Genomic DNA, 24991 nt, shown 5'->3' on the forward strand with positions numbered 1-24991 from the left:
TTGATCAACATACCAATTTGCAGGCCTCTAGCCTCAGTAGTTTTTAAGATCTGAGGGCTGACAGAAAAAGTGCAGACGGAAAAAGTGCGGACGGACAGACAAAGTCAGCACAATAGTTTTCTTTTACAGAAAACTAATAAAAAGAATACCTTATAATATCTACCATTCACAGTCGTTTAGGTAATATTCTGGTCATGCCAAGAACTCCCAACTATTCTTTTTACAGATTTCTAAGACGCATCTTCCGAAGAGACCTTCGAATTTCAAGGTTTTCAAAGAGAAAACAAAAGAAAAAGTGAGTAGCTCAGAGTTCAATGTAGAGACATTATAATATTTTTTGTAAGACAGTACAGTTACTCGAATTCTCTCTTTCTCTATTTTAGGTCTTCTAAGAAACATAATGGAAGAATGAAATATATTTCATCTGTGAAATGACCTTATATTACCTCCTTATCATATCTAGTTTATTTTTCTTTATTAATGTACCATCTAAATCAGATCTGGATCATGTTTGTTCGAACATAGAGTCAACCAGTGCCAAGCTATGCCTATTTTCGCTACACTGTAATACTCACTTTTTGAGGGAGAGTAATATTTTAGTGGTTGTGACAGTCATTTCACCACCGAGAGAGCCAAGTTCGATTCTCATGTGAGATGGAATTAATCATGCACGTGCCTTTCAATGAATTGTACCCCTGGCAGATATGTAGCTGTGGTGTAGGAGAGCATGAGGGTAGCAACCTCACCCGAAGGCAGTAGCTGAGAAATGGAAAGGTATTTTTGGATGAGGATGTTAAGCCATGCCCTCTAAACTCTTATTGCAAACATCTGTCATCTAATTACCAGGAACATCATTTACTGACTTAGTATTCCCTTCATAATACCCAGATTAATATACAGATAGTGATTGATTTCTTGCATCATTATCCTCCTTCCTGTGTCATCAGTATCCATTGCCTGATACTTCCTGGGCCTAGCTGGGGTGGAGCATGGGAGTGGCAGCTGATCATGTGTCTTTATATTCAGCTACTATGCCATTCTGCGCTCTTCCAATGGACTTTCTCTTGCATCTGCCACTATTGAGCAACCTTTAAACCCTCATATGTTGGTCTGTGGAACAGTCTCCCTGAATGTCGTGCAACTGGAACTTCAGAAGTTCAGGCAAAGATGCAATTCATCACTACCCTAATACAGTTCTCTTAATAATTTAATATTTTTTATTATCTATTTATTAATTTGTTATTTTGTTTGTTTTTTTCTAGTAACTGATCTCCTCTTTCTGTATTTCCCATTACCTTCTGTTACTTCTTTCGAATGAACACCATTATATTCTTCGGAAGCTTGAATTTCAAGTCAGTGGCCCCTTTGGTGAGCTTGTTGCATATGAACAGGGTTCATCTTCTGAATAGAAATAATAATAATGTAAACTCTGAAAGTTACATGTCGCAGACTATGTACACTACCTAATTAACAGTATTTAAGCAACCAGCCACAGAGATGAGTTGATGATAAAGCGTTCTGTGAGCCTTGGCCTGTTTTGTACGGTGCTCCAAGGAGTAGTGGTCTGGTACCTTTGCCTTAATCATTCTCATTTGAGACAAGATTCTCAGGGTGGAAAATAGGATAGTACAATCCAAAGGCAATTCTACTACTTTTGCTCTTATCTGTTCCAGTTATCTGCGAAGTGGCTTTGCTGCTAGCCTTATTAGAGTTCTAGAACAGATCAGAAAGTGATGTCTTCAATTAGGTAGGAGTGAATTCAAGCAAAAGTAAGATTTCATCGGTTTGATCAAGTCACGCCTTACTTCTGCTCCATTTTGCAGTTTATGCAACCAGCACTATACTTAACTACGATGAATCTTTGATGTAACTGGTGTTATCTTCCGTTACAATCTTTTTCACAGTACCCGAAGCTATATCACCTAATCCTGCCAGAATACGAGATTATTGTTCTTAAGGGCCCCCTGTATCTATCTGGATAAAACTGTAAATATTAAAAGCTTCTCTTCTGTCCTGCCATTGTTGGAATACAGCTCTCATGAACAGATGTCACTAGCCTTCCTGGATCTTTCCCCTCAAGATAAGAGCCCAAGTGGTAGTTGCCTCTTCTAATCAGTGGACTGTGACAGACTACACCATGGAGATATCTTGTTTGGCTGTTTTGCCAGTGCCTGTGCCAGAAATGCTCATGTTTAGCAATTCAACTAATGCACTATTATATCACACTGACCACTATCAATGACATATGGGCACTCTGTTTTGTGTTAGTTTGCTTTGCCATTTAGTGGTCCTTTATGCTTTTTTTATGTGGATATCTGCATATCTTTACTAACAGTCAAGCTCAGGATAGACAGATGCAGAGATCCCAATTCTTGTATCAACAAAAACCATGAAACACAGATTAAACATTTGTAATAGGGGATTCGTTCAAACAAGTGACTACACTAATAAAGTCTTTATCATATGGCATATAATCATCTATACATCATATCGGAGAGAAATTATGAGAGAAGAGATAGTATTGGGTCATTGGTAATGTAATACCCTAGCTAAGATGCCCCATTTAATGGCCTACTAGCTAAGATGCCCCATTTAATGGCCGTATCCCCCGTGTCCATAGCTGCCCTTGGCCTTGGAGATAGCCTTTGTGGCAGCTGCCTGGGCCTGCGCGGCAGCTCCCGCTGCGTCTTCCAGATCGTTGAGAACTATGTACTGTTGCTGGTTAAGGGCGTTGGCTGCCTGCTTCGCCTGCCATGCCATGGTTCGCTGGGCATTCAGGAAGTTCTGCTGCTCAGCGTGACTGTTGGCAGCCTGGTTGGCCAGAGCCCGACCCTCAGCCAGGATTTGGGCTACGTTGGCAGCCAGTGTCTGGGCCATGGAGGCTGTTGTCTTGGCAGCTTGATAGGCGATGCTAGCTTTGGAGGCCAAAGAGCCTTCAGCAAAGGCAGCGGCTTGTGCCCCCTGAGCAGCCTGTGTTACCTGGGCAGCCTGAGCTTTCTTGCTGGCAGCTGCAAACTGGGCAGTCTGTGCAGCAGCTGAAGCAGCAGCAGCGGCTGCAGCTGCAGCTCTTCCACCGGCAGCGTGAGCAGCACCTCCTAAGCCTGCCGCTGCAGCTGTGGCTTGAGAAGCAGCCTGATTGGCGACGTCAGAAGCGCTGGGGCCGTGTCCTCCGCTGTAGCCTCCCCCAACGACCACGTAGCTCCCACCGCCACCGTAGCCTCCTCCATGGCCTCCGCCGTAGCCTCCTCCTCCTCCTCCGTGTCCGACAGCGTAGCCTCTCTTATCCTGACGACATCAGGAAACTGATTGTTTATCACTTTAGGAAAAAATGGTTAAAACGCTTCATAAAAATCTGAGGAAGTATAATGACAAGATCAGTGACTATAGTGAAATCTTCATACTCACTCGTGTTGCTTCTCCCTCTTCGCCAGCTACTGCTGAACCTATATATGAAATGTTAATAATTAATATAACTACGCATATTCCTATGTGTTATTATGTGCCTGTGAGTATGCAATATATGGTCATAGAGACATAATATATTATTATTATTATTGAAAAGATGAACCCTATTCATATGGAACAAGCCCACCGAAGGGGCCATTGACTTGAAATTCTTCAAGCTTCCAAAGAGTAAGTGCTCATTAGGAAGTAAGAGAATGTAAAAGGAAACAAAGATAAAGGCCAGAATTGATTCATCACGATGGCTCCTGATTTCAGTGTCTGTCGAGCCCCTACCGATGAGCAGGCAGGCCAACAGCAGTCGAGAAGACATCTTAACTGGACGGTGTCTGAAGAGCGAATGATGGAAGGCTCGTTCTGGCCACGTGTTTTATAGTCCAGTCGGCACCAATGGGAACGTGGCCTTGATGCCAATTTCTTCCTTTGTCTGAGTAGACGTTGAGAGATAATGGATACTTTAACTGAATACTCTGCTGAACTGTGAATGACGCAACGCATGGAGGGAAAATCCGAAAATCTGAAAAATGGTTAGTTTTCCAGTTTTTCCTTCAGTGGGTAGACACAGTGAGCCATTGTACTTTTAAAAAGCCTATTATCATTCAGTGTATACGGATATCTCTTTCAACACTGAAGTACCCGTAGGGAGGTAGTGCCGTCAGCGCACGTCGTGCAGTGAACTTTAGGCATTACTTACGGTTCTTTGCAGCGTCCCTTCGACCCCTAGCTGCAACCCCTTTCATTCCTTTTACTGTACCTCCGTTCATATTCTCTTTCTTCCGTCGCACTTTCAAGTCTCTTCTAACAATTATTTCACAGTGCAACTGCGAGGTTTTCCTCCTGTTACATCTTTCAAACCTTTTACTGTCAATTTCCGTTTCAGCGCTGAATGACCTCATAGGTCCCAGTGCTTGGCCTTTGGCCTAAATTCTATATTCTATTCAATTCAATGCTGAAATGAACAATGCTATGACAGTTCCAGTCAGGACTACTGTCATCGAAAAACAGTTTTATATAGGGAAGATTTTAAGCTTAATCCATTCAACAAGGGAGGATTTTCCAGTTACATAGATCGTCCTTGAGCGAGTGGCGTATATTTCTGACATGGCGTATATTTCTGACACCCCAACTTTTGGAATGTTAAAATATGTATCTTTTAACCTATATATGTACATATAGATTAAGATAAATATTTTTAAGGGGTTTGTTCACAGCTGACTTTGCTGCGTGGCTGTATTTATCTATTAGCTTTCTTTTGTCTTCAAAATCAAGACTGTTTATTTTATCATGTTTTTATTTTTTAAAATTTTTCAACGGCACACTAAAATGGCATGTAAATTGAATAAACTAGTACACACACACACTGAGAGAGAGAGAGAGAGAGAGAGAGAGAGAGAGAGAGAGAGAGAGAGAGAGAGAGAGAGAGAGAGAGAGAGAGAGAGAGAATTATTGATTAAAACCTAATTTGCCACCAGAAGAGAGAGAGAGAGAGAGAGAGAGAGAGAGAGAGAGAGAGAGAGAGAGAGAGAGAGAGAGAGAGAGAGAGATTAATTATTGATTAAAACCTTAATAATTTGCCACCAGAAGAGAGAGAGAGAGAGAGAGAGAGAGAGAGAGAGAGAGAGAGAGAGAGAGAGAGAGAGAGAGAGAGAGAGAGAGATTAATTATTGATTAAAACCTTAATAATTTGCCACCAGGAGAGAGAGAGAGAGAGAGAGAGAGAGAGAGAGAGAGAGAGAGAGAGAGAGAGAGAGAGAGAGAGAGAGATTAATTATTGATTAAAACCTTAATAATTTGCCACCAGGAGAGAGAGAGAGAGAGAGAGAGAGAGAGAGAGAGAGAGAGAGAGAGAGAGAGAGAGAGAGAGAGAGAGAGAGAGAGAGATTAATTATTGATTAAAACCTTAATAATTTGCCACCAGGAGAGAGAGAGAGAGAGAGAGAGAGAGAGAGAGAGAGAGAGAGAGAGAGAGAGAGAGAGAGATTAATTATTGATTAAAACCTTAATAATTTGCCACCAGAAGAGAGAGAGAGAGAGAGAGAGAGAGAGAGAGAGAGAGAGAGAGAGAGAGAGAGAGAGAGAGCAATAATTTGCCACCAGGAGAGAGAAAGAGAGATAATTTGCCCATTTGCCATCAGAAGCTGACGGTGCATCAAGAACCACTGGACAAATTTCTCTCAAAGTTAAAATTTGAGTGAATTTTGAGAAATCTGAATTCGACTGGTGCTTTGTAGGTGTCATAACAGACCAGTAAGAGCCGCTAAGTACTTCTTCTTCGCTGTGGCTACGATCGAAGAATGGAAGCCTAGGAAAACTGTTTTGATGAGAGAATAAGATGAATTTACAGACAACGTTGGATTTTTAGCATTTATAAGGACATACACTCACTATTATTATTATTATTATTATTATTATTATTAAATTAAAAATACTCATTGTAGCATGAGTCTTGAAATGGAGAAACAAATTCACAGTTATGTATATTTACAGATATTTAAAGATAAATCTGTACAGAGAGCTTTCGTGAATCTGTTCGATTATTATTATTATTATTATTATTATTATTATTATTATTATTATTATTATTACTCCCTCCGGAACGTTTTTAATAAAATCGTACGAATACCCATTACAGCCGCACCTACCTATGTCTATTACAAAATCAAAGCGATAGAAGAAAAGATCTATTAATTCTATGTAAGATTTCTATTTCAATGTTACGAATCGACGGACTGACTGACTGTCTGTCTGTACGGTATGTCCGTCCACCTGCTTTTCCGAATAACACCCAAACTGACTTCTTTGAGCAATGACGCAACACAGACTTTCGCTTGATTAAAACTTTTCACGTAGTTTTGTCAACGCAAGGCACCAGAACCTTTTACATTTCTTTTTGTTTGTGTTTTTCTTTTCCAGAGCGAATGTCTCACTCAGAGAAAGTCTGCAAAATAGCCGGTAAAATAATGGTTCCTTTAGAAGCCATTCGGCCTGAAAGGGCACATTCCTCAGCTGAGGAACTGGGCTGAATTCCAATGAAACGAATTAGGTTTAATTCAGGTATCTGTGACCTCAATTGACTTTCAGGTTGAGAACGTGAAAGACAGAAATAATTGACTTGAATTTAATGTAGAATTTAGGCCAAAGGCCAAGCACTGGGACCGATGAGGTCGTTCAGGGCTGAAACGTTTGAAAGGTGTAACAGGAGGAAAACCTCGCAGCTGCACTATGAATCAATCGTTAGTAGAGTGGAAAGTAAGATGGAGGAAAGAGAATATGAAAGGAGGTAGAGTAAAAGGAACGAAAGAGGGGCCGAAGGCATGCTGCAAAGAACCATAAGTTATGCCTACAGTGCACCACAGGAGGTGCACTGACAGCACTAGCCCCCCTACGGAGGAAAGAAAAGAAAGAAAGGAAGGAAAGAAGGAATAAAGGAATTATAAAGTCATCATGGCGTCTACATGAACCTTGAAAACCGGAGATTAGAAAATATCTGCATTTTTATTAGAAGAATCAGGAATAGTCAGTTATATGAATAAAACTATCTTTTTAATTCTTTGATCTCTACCCTTGGACTTTTATCATGTATAGATCACATGTACATATATATTTGTTATTTTTGTTAATTTATTCTTTATTTTCTAATGACTGCCCTTCTTTCTATATTTCCTATTACCTTCTGTTACTTCTTTCAAATGAAAACCATATTCTTTGGAAGCTTGAATTGTTGCATATGAATAGATTTCATCTTCTGACTAATAATAATAATAATAATAATAATAATAATAATAATAATAATAATAATAATAATAATAATAATACAATCAAATAAATATTTTGTCCGATTACCATTCTCGATTTTGTCCTCACGTTCTGAATTTATAAATAATAATAATAATAATAATAATAATAATAATAATAATAATAATAATAATAATCCAATCAAATAAATATTTTGTCCAGTTACCATCTTTGATTTTGTCCTCACGCTGATCTTAATTTATAAATAATAATAATAATAATAATAATAATAATAATAATAATAATAATAATAATAATAATAATAATAATAATAATAATAATAATAATGAAAGCTTTGGGTGAATTTATCTCATACGGTCCAGTCTTTTCTGTTAATACAAAGTTTATCTTTAGAACAACAATTAATCAGAAGAACAACAATTAATAAGAAAAATAGAGGAGACTTCATTACATAATAATAATAATAATAATAATAATAATAATAATAATAATAATAATAATAATAATAATAATAATAATAATAATAATAATAATAATAATTTTGTCCGATTACCACTTTCGATTTTGTCCTCGCTCCGTTTGTGCGTTTCATACCAAAACAAGAGAAGACGGACGGAGGGATTCGACCCTACAATCGGAAATCATGGGAAGCGTCAAGCATTTCGTCCAGGAGACGTTTTCCGTCGTGCACGATTTCGTACAGGAGGTGAGTACGTTTATTTAAACGTTTGAATATTAACGTTTCTGTGAAATGAAGGCCGCGAACGTCGATGGGAGACGGAGCTGCCCCGTCGACTCCATTTCCCCCGAGGTTGTAATCACAGGATTCGTCAACAAGAAGTTTGGGTCCTGAATATATTAGTTTGATGGTTATGTTTAGTATTTTATTGATTATATGTTGATTCTTGGGGTGTAGATCCCTTGTATGATTAAATTTATGAGGTTGGTTAATCTAAAATGTAATTTTCTGGTCTTTGTTATTTCTTTTCTTTTTGTTAACATTCCGTCCTGTCATGTAGCCCAAGACTGACGTATATCAACAAAAAAGAACTTTTTATAAAATCTATATTTTTTGGAGCCAGTAAAGAACGACAGACTCCGTCTGTGTCCAGACCTAACCTTCCTAACCTGGTTTAGGGCTGAGGGGGCTTCGCTCCCCCCTCACCCCTCCAAGTAACACTGGACATCAGAAATGGTAGTAAAACTGAAGACTACTACCGCGGCCTGGTTCCATAATATTTACCACTTTTTCCCTATGTTGTTTGTTTTTATGCCTTTTCTTTGTGCTTATGTTATTACAGTCTTTTGTTTATGTTTTTACATTCATTCCCAAGGGGCTAGTAATAAACACGGTGCTAATTTTGCACATAAACTGACAGTTACTACCAAACCAGAGGGGCACAGTATTAGTCATCAGTTTAGTCGAAACATGGACTAAGCGTCCACTCATAGGTAGTATTAGAGCCTTCTCCTCTCGCTCACAAAAGTAATTGATTTTCTTAGCCTAGCTTACGCTACTTTATCAAGTTAGTTGCACGGCAAGGTGGAATGAAATTGTCTAGCTTAGGGTAGGCTAATGCCAATGGCTTAATGATGACGATCGTCTTGTGTAACCTAATGCTGTATTATGAAATGTGTAGTTTGCCTCACGTAAGAGGTGGCATTTTACGTGTTAATGTAGGATATCCAAGTTTCCGCATACAGTATTTTCAGAATGAAAGTTTTATGTTATGAACTTTGTATTGATAACAGAGGAATACCTTTTATGCCCCTGTAGGGTGATAATGCCTACAATGCACTGTAGGCATTACTTAAGGTTCTTTGCAGCTTTCCTTCTGCCCCTAGCTGCAACCCCTTTTCATTCCATTTACAGGACTTCTGTTCATATTCTCATTCTTCCATCTTACTTTCCACCCTCTCCTAACAGTTTTTTCATAATGCAGCAGCGAGGTTTTTCTCCTGTTAAACCTTTAAGACCTTTTTATTCTCACTTTTCCTTTCAGGGCTGAATGACCTCATAGGTCCCGATGCTTGGCCTTTGGACTGAATTTTTTATTTCAATTCCAGTACCTTTTAGGCTAGATCTATGCCCTTGGTTCAAAATTAACTGGTTATGAAAACCCTCAGCATTATGCTGAAATGACTGGGGAATGCATTTACATTTTAATGGGTTTTGTGGAAATTATGATCCAGTAGAACTCGTAAGTGCAGCGCCGTTTGAAAAATACAGGCATCCTACCCCCAATATAACTGAATGGGTGTGCGGTTACCCGCTTTTAACAAAGGTATAAGATAGTTGTTTTTATTTGTAAAGCATAAATTGTTTGAAAAGTTATTTATATTGGTACTACTCTATTTAGTTTATTAGAAATTCCTGTACTTGAAATTTCAGTCATAATTTTGTGATGAAATGCTCTCCTTCTCCCTCCAAGAATTTAGACTTTGTACATCATTGGAAACGAGATTGGGAGCATCTTCTGTAGCACATTTTTTTTTTAAATAGGCTTAAACACGTTAAGAGCAGGTAGGGAATGCCAATACATTGACATCATCATATCTTGCTTGGTGATGAGTATGGTTGATGTCCCATGAAATTTATGTCAAAGAAGTACAGTATACTGTATACTATACTTTATATATTTCATATATACTTTTATTGTGATTGTTCCATTTTACTTTACAGGCTGAAAGTTTAGATATTTTGAAGAACATCAGCATTCAATACCAGATTAAAGAGGACTGCCATCACCTAAGTCCTTCGTCATATTATGCAATAGTAGAACAATTCATCATAAAACTAAAGGTAATTTTTAGTTTGTTCCCTTTTACCTCTTCATGGGCTTCAATTATATGTATGACAAATGCAAACACCTGGCCCATACAGTACTAGCCTACATCAAACCCTAGCCTAACCTTGCAGTTTACTTAGCCTACACTGTACATGCATACTAGCCTAAGTCAGCAATGCCTTCAAAATTGGTAAAAGCTAGATCAGTATAGCACTGATGTATAGTATAAATGCAGCTAAATAAACAGAATTTGCTTGTAAATGTGATACACCAATCGGTACTACACTTAGCAACTTTTCTCAATGATCTTTTTAATAAATATTTACTGTTGGTCAGTTTGATTTGTAGCCTGAAGGTAAGCTGTGAAAATTATGCAAATGTACAAACATTACTACGAATTAATGGTCAAGTTTTATTTGAGAATGGTAAGTGACTGATTATCATCAATTTTTGGTGTCAGTAATGTATAAATTATACTCTTCATGATAACGATTTCAGAAGATCTTTTACATGTACTTAAGAAGAAAATTTCTCCAGCTAATTTTGCATTTCATTTGATGAAAATTGGTCTTTGCACATATTAAAATTTCTCTTTCCCTCTAGGATGTTCTGGAATGCTTACGACAGGATATTGAGCAGACAAATTCTGCCATACCACAAGGATTATTGGCATCAGGAAGGCTTTCTGGTAAGGCTTTTCTGATTGCAAATAGTTATGGTTCGGTTTGGATTTGTACTTGAAAAATGTTTGATTATTAAATTTAGTTCGGTGGTCTTGTTAAATAACCTCGTTATCGTTCTAGATTGTTTGGAAGTTTATGCTTTTGTTGCTCTATGCAGATAATGAAAGCTGCGTAGAGTCCCCTGAAATCACGAGAGATGGAGAGGAACACCTTCAGGGTGAAAAAACGTCGTCACTGACGATAGAGACATTAATAGCCGAAACTGATGCACAAGACATTATTTTGCCGTCGGATATTGGGGCAGGTTCCAAAACGACAGTACTGACACCATCATTTGCAAATACTTTTGTAACTGCTCCTGAACAGCAGCCTCACATGGATGGGGTAGAAGACTCGACTACGATTTTGACGGCAACTCTGGGCGTAGAGCAGTCACTTTTTAAGAAGGGTCATGTTGAGCAAGAACAGATTTTGAAGTGTGCCAAGGTAAAGTTTATATTTAAACCTGGAAATGATTCTTTAATGCATGCTCGTTGTTCTTGCTTTTGTCAAATTACTGGGAGTTAGTTTGATCTGGAAATGAAGTAACCTGAATATAAAAGGTTATAGCCTGGAGTCGTTAGAACATTTAATTGCGTGTTTGACAGGAGTAACTATTTCATGTTAAGTGAATTTTTTGCCAATTTTTCATTTGTTCTTTTATATGTTTTTCATGTCTTACACTCCTTCAGGAAGTAGAAATTTATGCAATTTTAACCTTTCATAAATACAGAATATTTGTTCCTGCCTCAGCCTCACCTGACAGCCTTGTTGATAAGACTGGCTGGTTTTTATTGAAATAGACAAAAGACTTGGTTGATGGCTCTTGTTTTCTGTTATAACCACCCATAGGCAGGTTACTTTATGTTGGATGTTCTAACTGCAGATATTGCAAGTGTATGTCCTATTAAAACATTTTTTTATGATAAGAGTATGTTGTCATAATAGGATATGCTAATGCCATACTTTCTGGATCATAAATGTTTTAATTTTCAAAGGTTTATTGTTTTCTCTCTAATATTCCTCTTAGTCCTAATGTAAAATGATTGAGCTTAAATGATTTTCTTTCAGTTTATAATTTTATTTGTTATTTTTCAGTGTGGAGGAGACTTTTCGTTGGGTCAAGAGGTGAATTATTACAGGCTGTCAAACCATTCCATACCTAGCACGTGTTCGCAGTGTTGTAGGTAAGACAGAGTGAAGTATTGCTTGTTGATATTATTGCAATGTAGAACTTTGATAGATTGAGGGGTACTGTACCTTGATATGTGTAAGTTTTTTTTTTAAATCAATAATAATAATAATGATGATAATAATAATATATTCTCCTCGTCTGCTGGTAGATATTATAATAAATTTCCACAGGGGATGGAAAGGTATTCAGCTTTGCATTTCATTCATTCTCCCTGTCGACGACCGCCTATGTGCACATTGAAACATGAGAGTAAGATAAACAACAAAAGCAGGATATCTTTCCACGTCCTTTAGAAATTTATTATACCACCTGCTTGCAGACAAGAAGAATATAAGAAGAAGAATAGAGAAGACACTCTACAAGCTGAATGTCATTGAAACAGCAATTGTTTTCAACAAAACTAGTTTTTGGGGACATATGCATAAATATTTATACAGATATATGCCAGTTTATTTATAGTGATTTAAATTTGTGTATAATTTCTCATACTGGTGATATAATGAGTTATTGTCAATAAAGTTATGAAAAATGCTTTTATTATCACCAGTTTTTATTTGGAAGTGCAGTAAAATAAATTATGTCTTGCAGCATTGCAGAAACAGTATCAAAGAGACATCAACTTGCAGAATTGCAAGGGTCATCACGCACACCAAAATCATCTGCAGTTGAGGGCAAGAATTCCGAAAACTCCGCAAAGAAACATATCTGCGACAAATGCGGAAGAGTTTTTTCCAAGTGGAAGCATCTCTCCATTCATTACACAAAGGTAATGGCCTCTATAACCGTTGTTGATGCAGAAATAAACGGCTTTGACAAAAATTAGAATAATTTTCAGTATTTGGCTAAATTATGAAAAAGATTGTTTGAAAAAGTATTTATTTTGCACACCGTTGGACTGTGGAACAGTCTCCTTGAGGATGTGGAGTTGGAACCTCAAAAGTTCAAGTGAAGTTGCAAAGCATTACTACTATAAAACAATGCTCCTTGTATTTTAGTAATTTACTTACACACTTTTATCCATTTATGTATTAATTTGTGTTTTCTTTTCTAACAACAGAGCTCTTCTTTTTGTATTTCCCATTGTTCTGTTATTTTCCTCAAATGAAAACTGTATTCTATGGAAGGTTGAATTTCAAGTCAATGGCCCCTTTGGTGGGTTTGTTCCAAATGGATAGGATCCATTTTCTGAATAATAATAATAATAATAATAATAATAATAATAAACTAAGTACTGTATAGCATAGTAATGTACAGATGAAAATTCCCTTTTTCATCATATCTCCTTTACTATTAGAACTGATAAACTTCAGTACATGCTTTCACAGCTCACTAATGCCTGTGAGGTGGTGACTTGCATTTGCAGCTTATTTAAATCTAGGTTAGAGTTGCTGGTGTTCAGTCCACAGGTACAGTATAGGTCCAATTCAACTGGTGCACAATGGTATCTGTTTTTATATAGGAATCTCACTGTAAAGATTTGCAGATAGATGAATGGATTGTGTAGAGTATTCCAGAAAAATTACAAAAGAGTAATATCACAGAGTAATGGGCATGGTATTTAAAGAAACTTAAGAGATATTGTAGACTCCTCTTCCCACCTTTACTCCTTAGAAATCATTAACTCTTGGATTAAACAGCTCAGTGACTTTCTTACCACCTGTGCATAAGATTTTGAATTTTTGCTGTTTCTGTATTTCCTGATTCAACATTTTATCATTGAAGAGGCAGGTGTATCACTTCTGAGGTTAAGCCCTGTCTTTCTTCACTTTTTTCCTTGTATTCTAGTATTCTTTAAACTTGAGCTGAAACAAGGGATTAGGTGTCCCGTGAAAAAAAGGTTAAGTCAAGACGTATGGCATATAAGTTTTCAAAAGTGCAACAGAGCTTTCTGGAATGTGTCTGGAATATCCTTAGATGTAAACTTCTGTACAGAAGTGAGCCATGAAAATGTATGGTTGAACATACAAGTACAATTTTGCACAACACTGGAAATAATTTCTTGTATACAAGAGTAAATGCTAAATATCAATAAGAAGAGGCTGCATGTCCTAGCCAGAAGCATTTGTAGTTTATGTTCTTTAAGTATTGTATGTTACAGTTATAAATAAATGTACTTCCATTTCAAGAAACCAGTATACCTAACAGGGAGCTGAACGCACCACAGATGCCCACGCCCTCCAAGCAGGATACCACCCTTGCTTGCACTGTAATTCTGGTGCTGGCCAATGTAAAAGCATTTTTACTGTGACTGAAGTCCTTATTTTTGGTTCAGGAATATTTTCTTAAAAGACAACAGAGGATGTTATTCTTTTAAAGACTGTGTTTAATCAGTGTCATCTGTATGAATGTTTTTGCAGGTGCATCACGATGAAGATGGGCCAGAATCATCAGTGACTGATGTTGGGAGTAATGAATTGCTAAGTAACAACACACTCCCCCTGTACTGCTGTAAGACCTGTAACCTAGCTTGCCAGTCTCTGCAGAGGTTCAACACTCACACGTGTCGCTTGCCAACTGACGATGAAAACAACGCGTCTACGGTATGAGTGTCATTGTATCAGTTTTATATCTGGTTGCTTGTGAAGAAATTGCATGCGAGATATGTATGGTTTGTGTAGTTTTATGTAGTCTCAGCATTTATCAATTATTTTTAAGATTGATGCAAATAATAATAATTTTCATATATGCAGTAAGAGCCTTAATTATCTGCCTTCTTATTATTTGTTTTCAGAAAGTCCCTTTCCAAAGATGTTATTATTATTATTATCATTATTATTATCATTATTGGAGAAACAAATCCACAGTTATGTCTGGGTACAAATATATTTAGAAATAAATCTAAACTGAGAAGTCTCAGTTTAGATTTATTTCTGAATATATTTGTACCCATACATAACGTTGGATTTGTTTCTCCAATAATAATAATAATGATAATAATAATAATAATAATAATAATAATAATAATATGATAATAATATTTCCAAAACAAATATCAGTTGTTATATTTATGATGTACAGTAAACCCCCGTATTCGCGGGGATGCGTACCGCACCCCCTTGCAAATAGCTAAAATCCACAAATACTTAAAACCCCTCTAAAAACACTTAGAACCGCCTATTTTGATAGTTTAAACACAAAAAAAAACTCTAAAAATGCTTATGCCTGAGTATTTTAATAGTTTTATCACAAAAAGTGCATTTAGTTATGAAAATACAGTAATTAGTGAATATTTCTCAGTGAAAAATCCCGTTAATGGGCAAATTTTCCACAAATAATGGGCAGATATGTTCCACAGAGAAATCCGCGAATAGTGAGACAACTGAATACGGGAGGTTTAGTGTACATTAACAAGATTTGTGATACCTGTACTTGATGCAATAATTGATCATGATATTCTTTGAGCATAGAGTTGTTACAGCTTCTTTTTTAGTGGATAGTTGAGTTTATTATAGATGAGGTCTTTACATTAGTGTTTGTTTATAAAAACATAGGTCCTGAGAGTTGCATTCACTGTGATGTATTCTGTACAGTGTATTTGGTCATTCAGTTCATTATGACTCTTGCCAGATGTTCTACAATTGCAGTGTGACTTGTGTGGTGCTTTGTAGATGGGGCTTGAGGTTTCTTTGGCCCAATTTCTTGATTTGAAAACAATTCAGTGGGCAAACCCTATGAGTGTTTAGAAATATAACCTAGTGGTTTTGTTAAGGTAGTCAAATGTTTATGTCTTGATAACTAACTGAGTATCTTGATAATTAATGGTTTATATTTTGTTTCTTAATGACAGCTATCCAATCGCATCCTCATCACAAATGTTTTGAAGCTCCACAAGCTCCGGAAGTTCGTCTGCGAAATTTGTGGCATTGAGTACCGAACCTTCAAGAGAATTACCTATCATCTTCCCCGATGCTCACCGGGACCTTATCCTTGCAACGTCTGCACAATGCTGTTTACGTCGCGCAGAGAGCTCAACTATCACAAAAATAAGATGCATAAGTAAGGATATGAAATTCTGATTTATTTGTGGACTTTAAAGGAAACTCAGAGTTTATGACAATTTCACCATTTCCTCGATAAGAATAATTTCTATTAATTGCTTTTTTGGACATTTTATTGGTTTTGATTTAGTGTGTTACTTCTGCAGATGTAAAGTAAAGTCAGTTCACAGAGTATTTGTTATTTTTATGCTAGATGAAATTGAAGATATTGTTATACATCAGTAATCTACTGTTATGAAGTTAGCGCTTTACACTTTGTGATGTGAAGTGATTCCTTGTCATCATTGATTAAAATTCATGACTGTATAAATTAGTCTCTGGTCATAATTCAGTAATATTCAAGAACTTGTATAAATTCATAGATTAGGAAATTACCTGATGAAAAAAATACAGTATGCATGGCTGCTTAATTCATTTTTGCATAGATTGTGACACATCCTATTACTGTTCCAGGAACGAAAAGTGTTTCGTTTGTGAAGAATGTGGCAAATCATTCCAGAGGAAATCATCTTTGCAAAAACATGCCATTAACTGGCATGAATCCAGCAGTGCCGTGGGTCCATTCAAGTGTGAATTGTGCCCCAAAAAGTTCATTCGCAGGATCTACCTGACCAATCACAAGTTGCGAATGCATGGACTAGACAAGAAGTTTTTGTGTCAGGTAATTTTTGTGTTTATGTGAGTTACAGGTTCTTTCAACTCTTGTTAAAAAGTTAATGATCAGTTTCAGTGATAAACAGGGGACAGAATTGCTGATTAATTAATATTGAGTGAAGTGGTATTTAGTAAGTGGGTCTGACCTGTACAAGGTTTTATTTCTTGATGTCACTCCTTTCTGTTTCACCATGTTTAACGAAGTTCTGTAATTTGTTATGACAAAGTTTGTTTTACAACAAATCCATTACTTTTACATAACCTGTCTGTGCTTCTGAGCAAATTTTAAACATATTTTCTCGAGAAAAAGAAGCACAGTAGTGCTGTCAAAGTCTAGAGCTTGACAAATATGCAACTCTTATAAGGAGTCTAGAAAAGCAGATTAGCTTACCGATTATGTGTCTGCTACCATAATAGCAGATTGTAGCTTATTCCCAGACTGTCAGTAGTTTTGGGAATAATCTTTATTTTCTTCAAGTTTTTATTCCCAGACTGTCAGTAGTTTTGGGAATAATCTTTGTTTTCTTCAAGTTTTTTATGCATTGTCATTTCATTGTGAATAATTTAGTTATTTCAGTGGTATGGCAAGACTTTCTCAAGATTGGTGTTTAAGTGACTTGTTCCTTTGGATTCCTCGCATTTCTGCAGATATTTACTTGTTTCCTAAAACAAACTAGCTATTCCCCTGTTCTTTCTACATGACAGTATGGTCTCAAAATACAGTGATCCATCATTTTACAAATGCTAACCATTTGACTCCTCAAGTATATCCACATTTCTCACCCTGTCAGTCCTTTTTACGTCATGTACGATGTAAATGATCAGTCTCAACAGTTGACGTTTTCTGTTTCATCTGCATTCTACATCTATATCTCACTTTCACAGAGAGTTGCTCATCAGTCCCTTCATAAACTCCAACTTTGGCTCTCATAGACATTGTAAGTCTAGTCTCAGTCTTTTGCACACACCTTCCTACCTTCCTTGCATCACCTTTCTGTGACTGGCCTCGTCTCTTGTCCTACCATGGTGGACAGTGTTTGGAAGGGCCTATATTGACATATGTGCATGATCAGAGTATCCCTGGTTCCTTCTTCAGAGATCTCTATATAAGTAATAATTAAACCAAGAGTGGGAACCCAGCTGCTGGGTTTTAAGCCATAGGTAGAGACTTGGTCCCCTTAGTGCAAGAAATAACAAATCAACTTCTTAAGAGATGAAGACAGTTTAGGTCTTGAAGCCTTTGTTCATCACATGAAAGGTAAGGCATTGGGAATAATGATGGACAATATGACCAAATTAGCACATCTGAGGAATCAAGGAGGCAGTTAAAATATTTGTTGAGCAGGGGCTAGTCTAGCTTCTTGAATATTCCCACATAAATTGTGACTCATGCTAATAGTAAAGAATGCATTTGGATATGAAACAAAGCTCTTTTAGAATTCAAAATAAGTTTTTTCCTGCAAATCTATTACAAAGTTCCTGACTCCCTGCTGAATTCTTTTGGCTAATTGCCCAGGTCACACAAAAAGTCAGGCAGGTTACTTATTGGGAAAAAGGACTGAAGTATCTTGGGCCTTCAGACACCATGAATGTGGGTTTGCATGAAAAATATATCTAGATTTTAGAAAATTACATCTTTCACTGTTCTTTCAGGCACCTTTATTCTTAGCCTTAAAAGAGGAATATTTTGGAATGAGGTTTTTTCTTTCAGATATGTGGTAACAAGTTCATGACACAGAATTCACTAATGGCACATATGGAAGTTCACAATGATATCAAGAGATTTGAGTGCTCCTTTTGTAAAAAGAAATTCATGAGGAAAGAAAAGTTGAAATTTCACGAGAGGATACACACAGGTATTTGAAAACTGACAGTTCTTTGCTGTAGTAGAACTGATGTACAGTATATGTATATAAAGAAATGTAAAATTTGCAATTGGTTCTGACTAATTTAGCACTGTTGCCTTTCTGTTTTAATGACTGATGCATCATCCCGACCATATTTGCTACCAGGAGAGCGTCCGTTCCAGTGCCAGGTGTGTGTTCGGGGCTTTGTTAGCAAAACTAAGTTGGATGAGCACATGAGTCGTCACAGAGGAGATAGACGGTACAGATGCTCTTATTGCTCTAAAACGTATGCTGGGGCCTGGGATCTTAAACTACATGTGAAGTAAGTACTGTAGTTGTATTTTCCTGTGATAAAACAGATTTGAAAATTAATTTGAATTTTTCCTAACATACAAACCGGAAGTTCTTTACATAGAAGCTAAATCCATATGTAAAGGTTGAAGTTTTGTATTTGCATAGGAAAAATAGGAGATTTTAAAAGTAATTTGTATTTTTCCTAACATACAGACCTGAAGTACTTTACAAAGGGATTTAGCTTCTATGTAAAGAATGGTTTGTATTTGTGTATGAACAAATAGGGCATTCATCAACTAACTCCCTCTGCATTTGATTTTCTGTCATCTCAACAGATTTTGCTATGTTTTCATCTAACAAATACTACTGTACATTTCCATCATGACCAATGTTAGTACCCGGTAGTGTGTATCACAACTTTGAAAAATACATTACAGTATTTTTTGAGATGAGAGGGTTTAGAGGCTTCTTTTCTCCCATTTTTACAATGAGCAAAGCTGTACGTGTGTAGTAACAAACCCGTAACTCAAGAGTACCATTTTGGTTGCTAAGAAATGTTCCCAGACTGTAGAATGAAGCAGAAGAAAAGTGCCTGTCTGTGAAAGAAGGACATTGCGTGTGTGGTGCTTTCCTCTTTGCAACATTGGGAGATAACATACTTGGCCCTTTTCGAAAAGTCAGATTTTAACAGACAACTTCCACAACCATCTTCAGTACCCTTGCCTTTGGAATTAGTTTATGCTGCTCATTTTGCAGTGTCAGAATCCATATTCTGTTTATGTGCTTTAGTGTCAAATTGCGTGGTACCAGATTTTTAGTAGTATTCCATATATTGTAATGCAAAGCTGAGTGGCAGTTTTCAGGGAGTGCTATGGATGGTGTTTGTAAGTTTGAGAGATACAGTAAAGTGATGCTGTTTAGAAATCAATGCACTGGTGTGTAACAACATATTTAACTCAAAACAACTGCTTTTCCATGTACATATTCATGTTTCATGTATTTATGTGTTCTATTTTGCTTATTTCAGCACTATCTTTTGGAAGCTTGCCAAACAAATTAAAGATCAAACAGACTTCTTGTGGTGTGTTCACACTGAATAGAAATAAATCATTGCCAGTTAGATTCCTTTAATACTTTTTTTATCTTTACAGTGAATCATTGCCCTTTTTTTACAAAAATGGATTTTCATTTTTAAGTGTTATCCAACATTCATATGCTATACTGTAATTAAGCCCGCCCAAGAATTTTACAACTTTGCCCATTTGCAGAAAGATCCATGACAAATTCTGCGACAAAGTTGCTGTGACGGTGGTGACTAACAACCATACAAGTACCTCTAATACAAATCTTTCCCAGGTGACACAGGTAATATTAATATTGTTTATTTTAAACTATAAAAAATCCTGATTAATACTGTTTCCTGTAAGGGGGAGTGCTGTCAGTGCACCTCATGTGGTGCACTGTAGGCATTACTTAAGGGTCTTTGCAGCGTCCCTTCGGCCCAAAGCTGCAACCCCTTTCATTCCTTTTATTGTACCTCCTCTGTTCATATTCTCTTCCATCTTACTTCCACCCTCTCACAACAATTGATTCATATTGCAACTGCGAGGTTTCAGCGCTGAATGACCTCATACGTCCTGTCGCTTGGCCTTTGGCCTAAATTCTGTATTCCATTCGTTGCAGCTCAGTTTGTTAATCATCATAACTACCATCACAGCTTCCTCCAACACTATGTCACAAAGCCCCTTTCTGAATTCTGTCGTCCATGTCTTTCCTGTTCTGTGGTCTACAAATCTCTTCTCATCTTCAGCCACTTTCTCATAGTTCACTTCCAAGTAGGTCTTGGTTGCCCAAATCTTTTGGAGCTCATATGACCCCAGCTGACACTACCACCAACTGTTCTCCCATGGGTTATAAAGAGGACATGACCATGCTATCTCCATCTTCCTTTGATCATTATCTCATCTGTAATATGAACTTCTGTAATTTTCCTTATGGTATCATCCCTTACTAGTATTCATCTTAAGATTTTATTCTTAAAGTGATGAAATATTTTAGATATACTGGAGTTTCACTGTCATGCTATTATTCATGTCCTTAAAGCAATATAGATTAAACTTGAATAATGTAGACTAATGTATAGTCTGTTTATGAAGAGAACCTATGTCACAGCTAACAGTTTATGTGATTGTACACATGTCAACCAACAACTGATGTCTAGTTTTGGGAACATATCAGTATAGGTGTAGTCAGAATCTTAATTTATTTGGTCTACTCAGTTAATAAATTATAAAGGGCTTCAGTTTACTGTGCTGAATAGACTTTAAATTTTAGTTTTAACAGAAAAAACCCATTAGGCCAGTGAGGGTTAAAAATAAGTCAGTACGTAGTAAAATTATGTAATAAAATAATAATAATAATAATAATAATAATAATAATAATAATAATAATAATAATTATTGTGTAGAGATGTCTAACAATCTGAAATTGAATCGTGGTCTCTACATTAGATCTCTCGCAGGCTTGTATACCTTTGCCAGTACACAAAACCTAGAGTGTTTATAAAAGTGATGCTTTTGTTCTTCAGGTATTAGATCCCTTGGCAATAGCAACAGCAGCATCTGGCCTGAAGGAAGAGAAAGGGACTGCTGGGGTAAATAACCTCACCTTAGCATCAGCACAAGGTGCCGTAACATCAACAACTTTAGAAGAGGTTTGTGAATGTCTGTCGTTGTAAGATCTGTACTGATTGTAACTTTATGAAATTTGAGGCTGCTCAAGATTGCATTTTTGTGCATGATTTGTAAAAGTTTTATTGTTATGTTATACCTTTTTCAGGTTGGAGGCGGCATGGTCAGTACCCCTCAGTACATAACTGTAAATGGGCAGCAAACTGTAACAATACCCGTCATGGGCAGTATGCAGGGCCACATACCATCAATAGGACATGTTGTGCAGGTATGTTGTTTAAGCATTCCACTAATTGTTAAATGATAAATTTTCTTTTGCATATGTCAGGAATGTGCTAGATTAGGGTTCTTCAACTATGGCCCAGGGCCACATCCAACTGCCACACGATTTTATCTAGCTGGCAGCTAGTATTCAAAAGCCATATAAATCCCAGTTTTACCAGTTGCAGCCAGTCACTTAGAGCTCAGGTGTGGTGGCAGTCAGTCGGCTCCCATCCCTCTGGTGCTGGTATTGTCCTTGAAGTGATAATTTTCATATTTAAATTGCCCAGTTAGTAATTTTTTTCCTGTTACTTGCAAAGATGTGCAAAATATACAATGTGGCCCTCATATAAAAAAAAAGTTTGGAGACCCCTGTGCTAGATAATGACTTTTCATGAATCTTTCAACTGGGGTCATTGTATACTGATCCTTAACAGTTTTCCCTCACCTCCCATGTTCATTCATTATTCTGATCAGTCCAGTCTCATTGTTTTAGTCCCAGGAGAAAGAGACCTCCATATGTTCCTCTGTCAAATCAGTGCTTTTGTGCAACACCCTCAGTAATGGCTTTTATTGCCAACTTGTTTTCCAGTAACCTTGGTGACATCAAATCTTACAGTCAGCTACAGATCATGTCAGTACAACAACTTCCTTAGACTTACAGCTTGGACATTGGATTCTGTGCTGCCAAACACATAGGGAAAAAAATGCCAGAATGTTACTAAATGTTAGATGTTGGCCCGTAAATGTTTTAAGTTCAATCTGATTCACAATAATGCTTCCTCTGTCCCATCATCAATGCTTGAGCCATAATTTGGTGAGAGCATTTTATATACTAATGCATAAGGTGCATTGCATGTGATGAATGACAGTTTTTTCATTTTCCACCAGGTATCAGGCTCGACAGTACCATTAACTGGTGTTGGTACTGCACTGAGCGGAGGAGCATCTGTCCAGACAATGCAGGCTGTGCAAGCTGTCCAAACTATTCCTGGGGTCACAGCTGCAGAGTACTCTGTGCAGCCAATTCCACAAGCAGTGCACACTGCACAGGGTTATATATTTACGCAAGGTTTTGACATGGTTAGTGGTACTGTGCAATATTAGGAATCTGGTGGAATCCTTTATGCAAGTTTGTGTATTCTACTTACTGCAATTCATGATTTGTTTCATGAAGATGATTTCTGTCAGTTATTTGATATTTAATAGGAATATTTATAATCTAGTATATATAAGAAAAGCGTTATATACTTTTTCAATAACCTTTTGATTATCTGTGATGATACTGTTAAGATTGTACAAAAATTTATATTTATATGATTTTTCAAATAAATAGTTGCAACTTTCTACAAATGGACTATCATTTTTTCCAACTTTAAGGAATACTGTACATTTCTATACATGGTACTCTATCATCTGTCAGTAATACCTGTATGTTCTTTCAGTATTGTAGACAGGTTGAATAGAATGCAAGCATCTGCCATGCAAAAGAGAAAATCAATCCATGGACCTTTCTATAATGTTCAGAGCTGATTGGCAACTTAAAACTTATGTATAAGGCAAACTCACATTTGGATTTTTGAGAGATCACGGTAATAATTTTATTACTAAATTGTATAAGATTGCTGCTGATTAATCCCATTTTACACAACACCATACTAAGCACAAAATACCCTTGTGTTCTAGTACACTATACAGCAAAATAATAGAAAATAAGATTACTATAAGGAGACTAGACACCTTAAATGTTAACCTTTCTTATTTATAATTTGTTGCATCGCGTCATGAATCTTGAGTCTCATGCAAATTAATTGATTTCTTTTATTAAAGTCGAGCAATTTAATGATTAGCATTTAGCATACAGTTAGCTTTGGCAAACATTCTGGTGGAGAGTAAATGAATTTCCCTTGATGATGATGATGATGATGATGATGATTATTATTATTATTATTATTATTATTATTATTATTATTATTATTATTATTATTCAGAAGATGAACCCTATTCATATGGAACAAGTCCACCAAAGGGGTCATTGACTTGAAATCCAAGCATCCAAAGAAAATTATGTTCATTTGAAAGAAGTAACAGGTGATGGGAAATACAGAAAGTATTTAATTGATATAAAACTCAATGCTACCTTGTACTGGTTTGCAAAGTTAGTTTTGTTTTACTTTGCCATTGTCATAAACATATATTTATTTTACAAGCAAAATTAAAAGCAGCCCTATGCCAGCTAGTACCATTATTCATTCATATTGTCATTAGCAGTAATTTTTACATCATGCCTCATCACTGGTGTGTGGGAACTGGTAATCAGCGCTGGAGCTTTATTGCTACCATTGGAAAAGTTCTTTATTTATGTTGTATTTCTTCCAGTGGTCAATTATGCTCTGATTTGGCCTGTGGCGTTTGTACTGACTCCGTAGAATTGTTATAAAATGAAAAGGCAGTATCAGTGGGCCTGAGAACCCCGAGAATGTGGTGTCTCTTCTGCATCCAAGAGTTCTTTTGTGCCTTCTACAAACTCAGGAAGAATGAAGTCAGTAATGAAGGTTCTGGATTTAGCAAACTTAAGAGTGTGTTAGTAACATGCAGGTTTATGCAACACCAACTTTATTCCAGTGGTCTGTGGCTTGAGTAATGAAGGACTATCTAGAGATGTTACAGGAAGTCTGGTTAGTACTCAAGAGTGTTGACTAGACACAGCCAATTTGCGGGTGGGAGTTCTGCTAATGCCATCTGCTCCAGACCTGCTTCTCTTCTCCAACAGCTCAAAAGAAGTTTGGGTGCTCACAACATATTTGGTTGGCAGGTCTTTGAGGAGATGAGTTCAAGAGCCACATCAACCTCTTGAAGTTGAAAGCATCATTCCTGGGCCTTCATGGATTAGCTTAGCAGAGCAGTCACAGTTATCTGTCCCACCTTTGAAAAGTAAGGGGGTCATAAGATCACCTTTTATGTACCTGCTAGCATTAAAGATCTTTCTCTTATTCTCATTCTTATTCAGAAGATGAAACCTATCAATATGGAGCAATCCCAAAGGGGCCATTGACTTCAAATTCAATCTTCCAAAGAATATGGTGTTCATTTGAAAGAATTAGCCTAACAGAAGGTAATGAGAAATCCAGAAAGAGCTCACCTATTAAAAAAAAAAAAAAGATAAAAATATAAGTAAATTATTAAAATACAAGGAAAATCACATTAGGTAGTAATGCATTGCATCTTTGCTTTGAGGTTTTGAAGTTCCAATTGCAAGACATCCTCAGGAAGACTGTTTCACAGTGCAACAATGTGAGGAATAAAGGAACTGAGAATTTCAA

The 24991-nt window shown here is 36.8% G+C and overlaps 3 protein-coding genes across 6 annotated transcripts in view; 1 reads left to right on the forward strand and 2 right to left on the reverse strand.

Moving 5' to 3' along the window:
- Positions 1 to 24991, reverse strand: part of LOC136845106 (glycine-rich protein 1-like) — a 154546-nt gene that overhangs the window by 63389 nt on the left and 66166 nt on the right. The gene's annotated exons all lie outside the window — the stretch shown is intronic.
- LOC136844668 (antifreeze protein Maxi-like) lies at positions 2447 to 3813 on the reverse strand. The gene is made up of 3 exons (XM_067113920.1): positions 3739 to 3813; positions 3406 to 3443; positions 2447 to 3285 (listed from the first exon to the last, which is right to left on the reverse strand). Exons 1-3 carry the CDS (start codon positions 3773 to 3775, stop codon positions 2593 to 2595), a joined length of 768 nt encoding a protein of 255 aa, XP_066970021.1. The 5' UTR covers positions 3776 to 3813; the 3' UTR covers positions 2447 to 2592.
- Positions 7802 to 23021, forward strand: LOC136845103 (zinc finger protein 678-like). Of its 2 annotated transcripts, XM_067114933.1 has the most exons (15): positions 7802 to 7924; positions 9902 to 10021; positions 10611 to 10695; positions 10848 to 11176; positions 11828 to 11916; positions 12513 to 12690; positions 14282 to 14464; positions 15712 to 15920; positions 16376 to 16583; positions 18288 to 18432; positions 18589 to 18745; positions 19986 to 20082; positions 21305 to 21430; positions 21556 to 21675; positions 22560 to 23021. In XM_067114933.1, the coding sequence occupies exons 1-15, from the start codon at positions 7862 to 7864 to the stop codon at positions 22773 to 22775; spliced, it is 2325 nt and encodes a 774-aa protein (XP_066971034.1). In that variant the 5' UTR covers positions 7802 to 7861; the 3' UTR covers positions 22776 to 23021. The 2 variants fall into 2 exon arrangements, with proteins under 2 accessions (XP_066971034.1, XP_066971035.1); XM_067114934.1 differs by lacking the exon at positions 9902 to 10021 and having other exon boundaries at positions 7817 to 7924.

The sequence above is a fragment of the Macrobrachium rosenbergii genome, chromosome 13 (genome assembly GCF_040412425.1).
Source record: "Macrobrachium rosenbergii isolate ZJJX-2024 chromosome 13, ASM4041242v1, whole genome shotgun sequence".
NCBI classification, from domain to species: Eukaryota; Metazoa; Arthropoda; class Malacostraca; order Decapoda; family Palaemonidae; genus Macrobrachium; species Macrobrachium rosenbergii.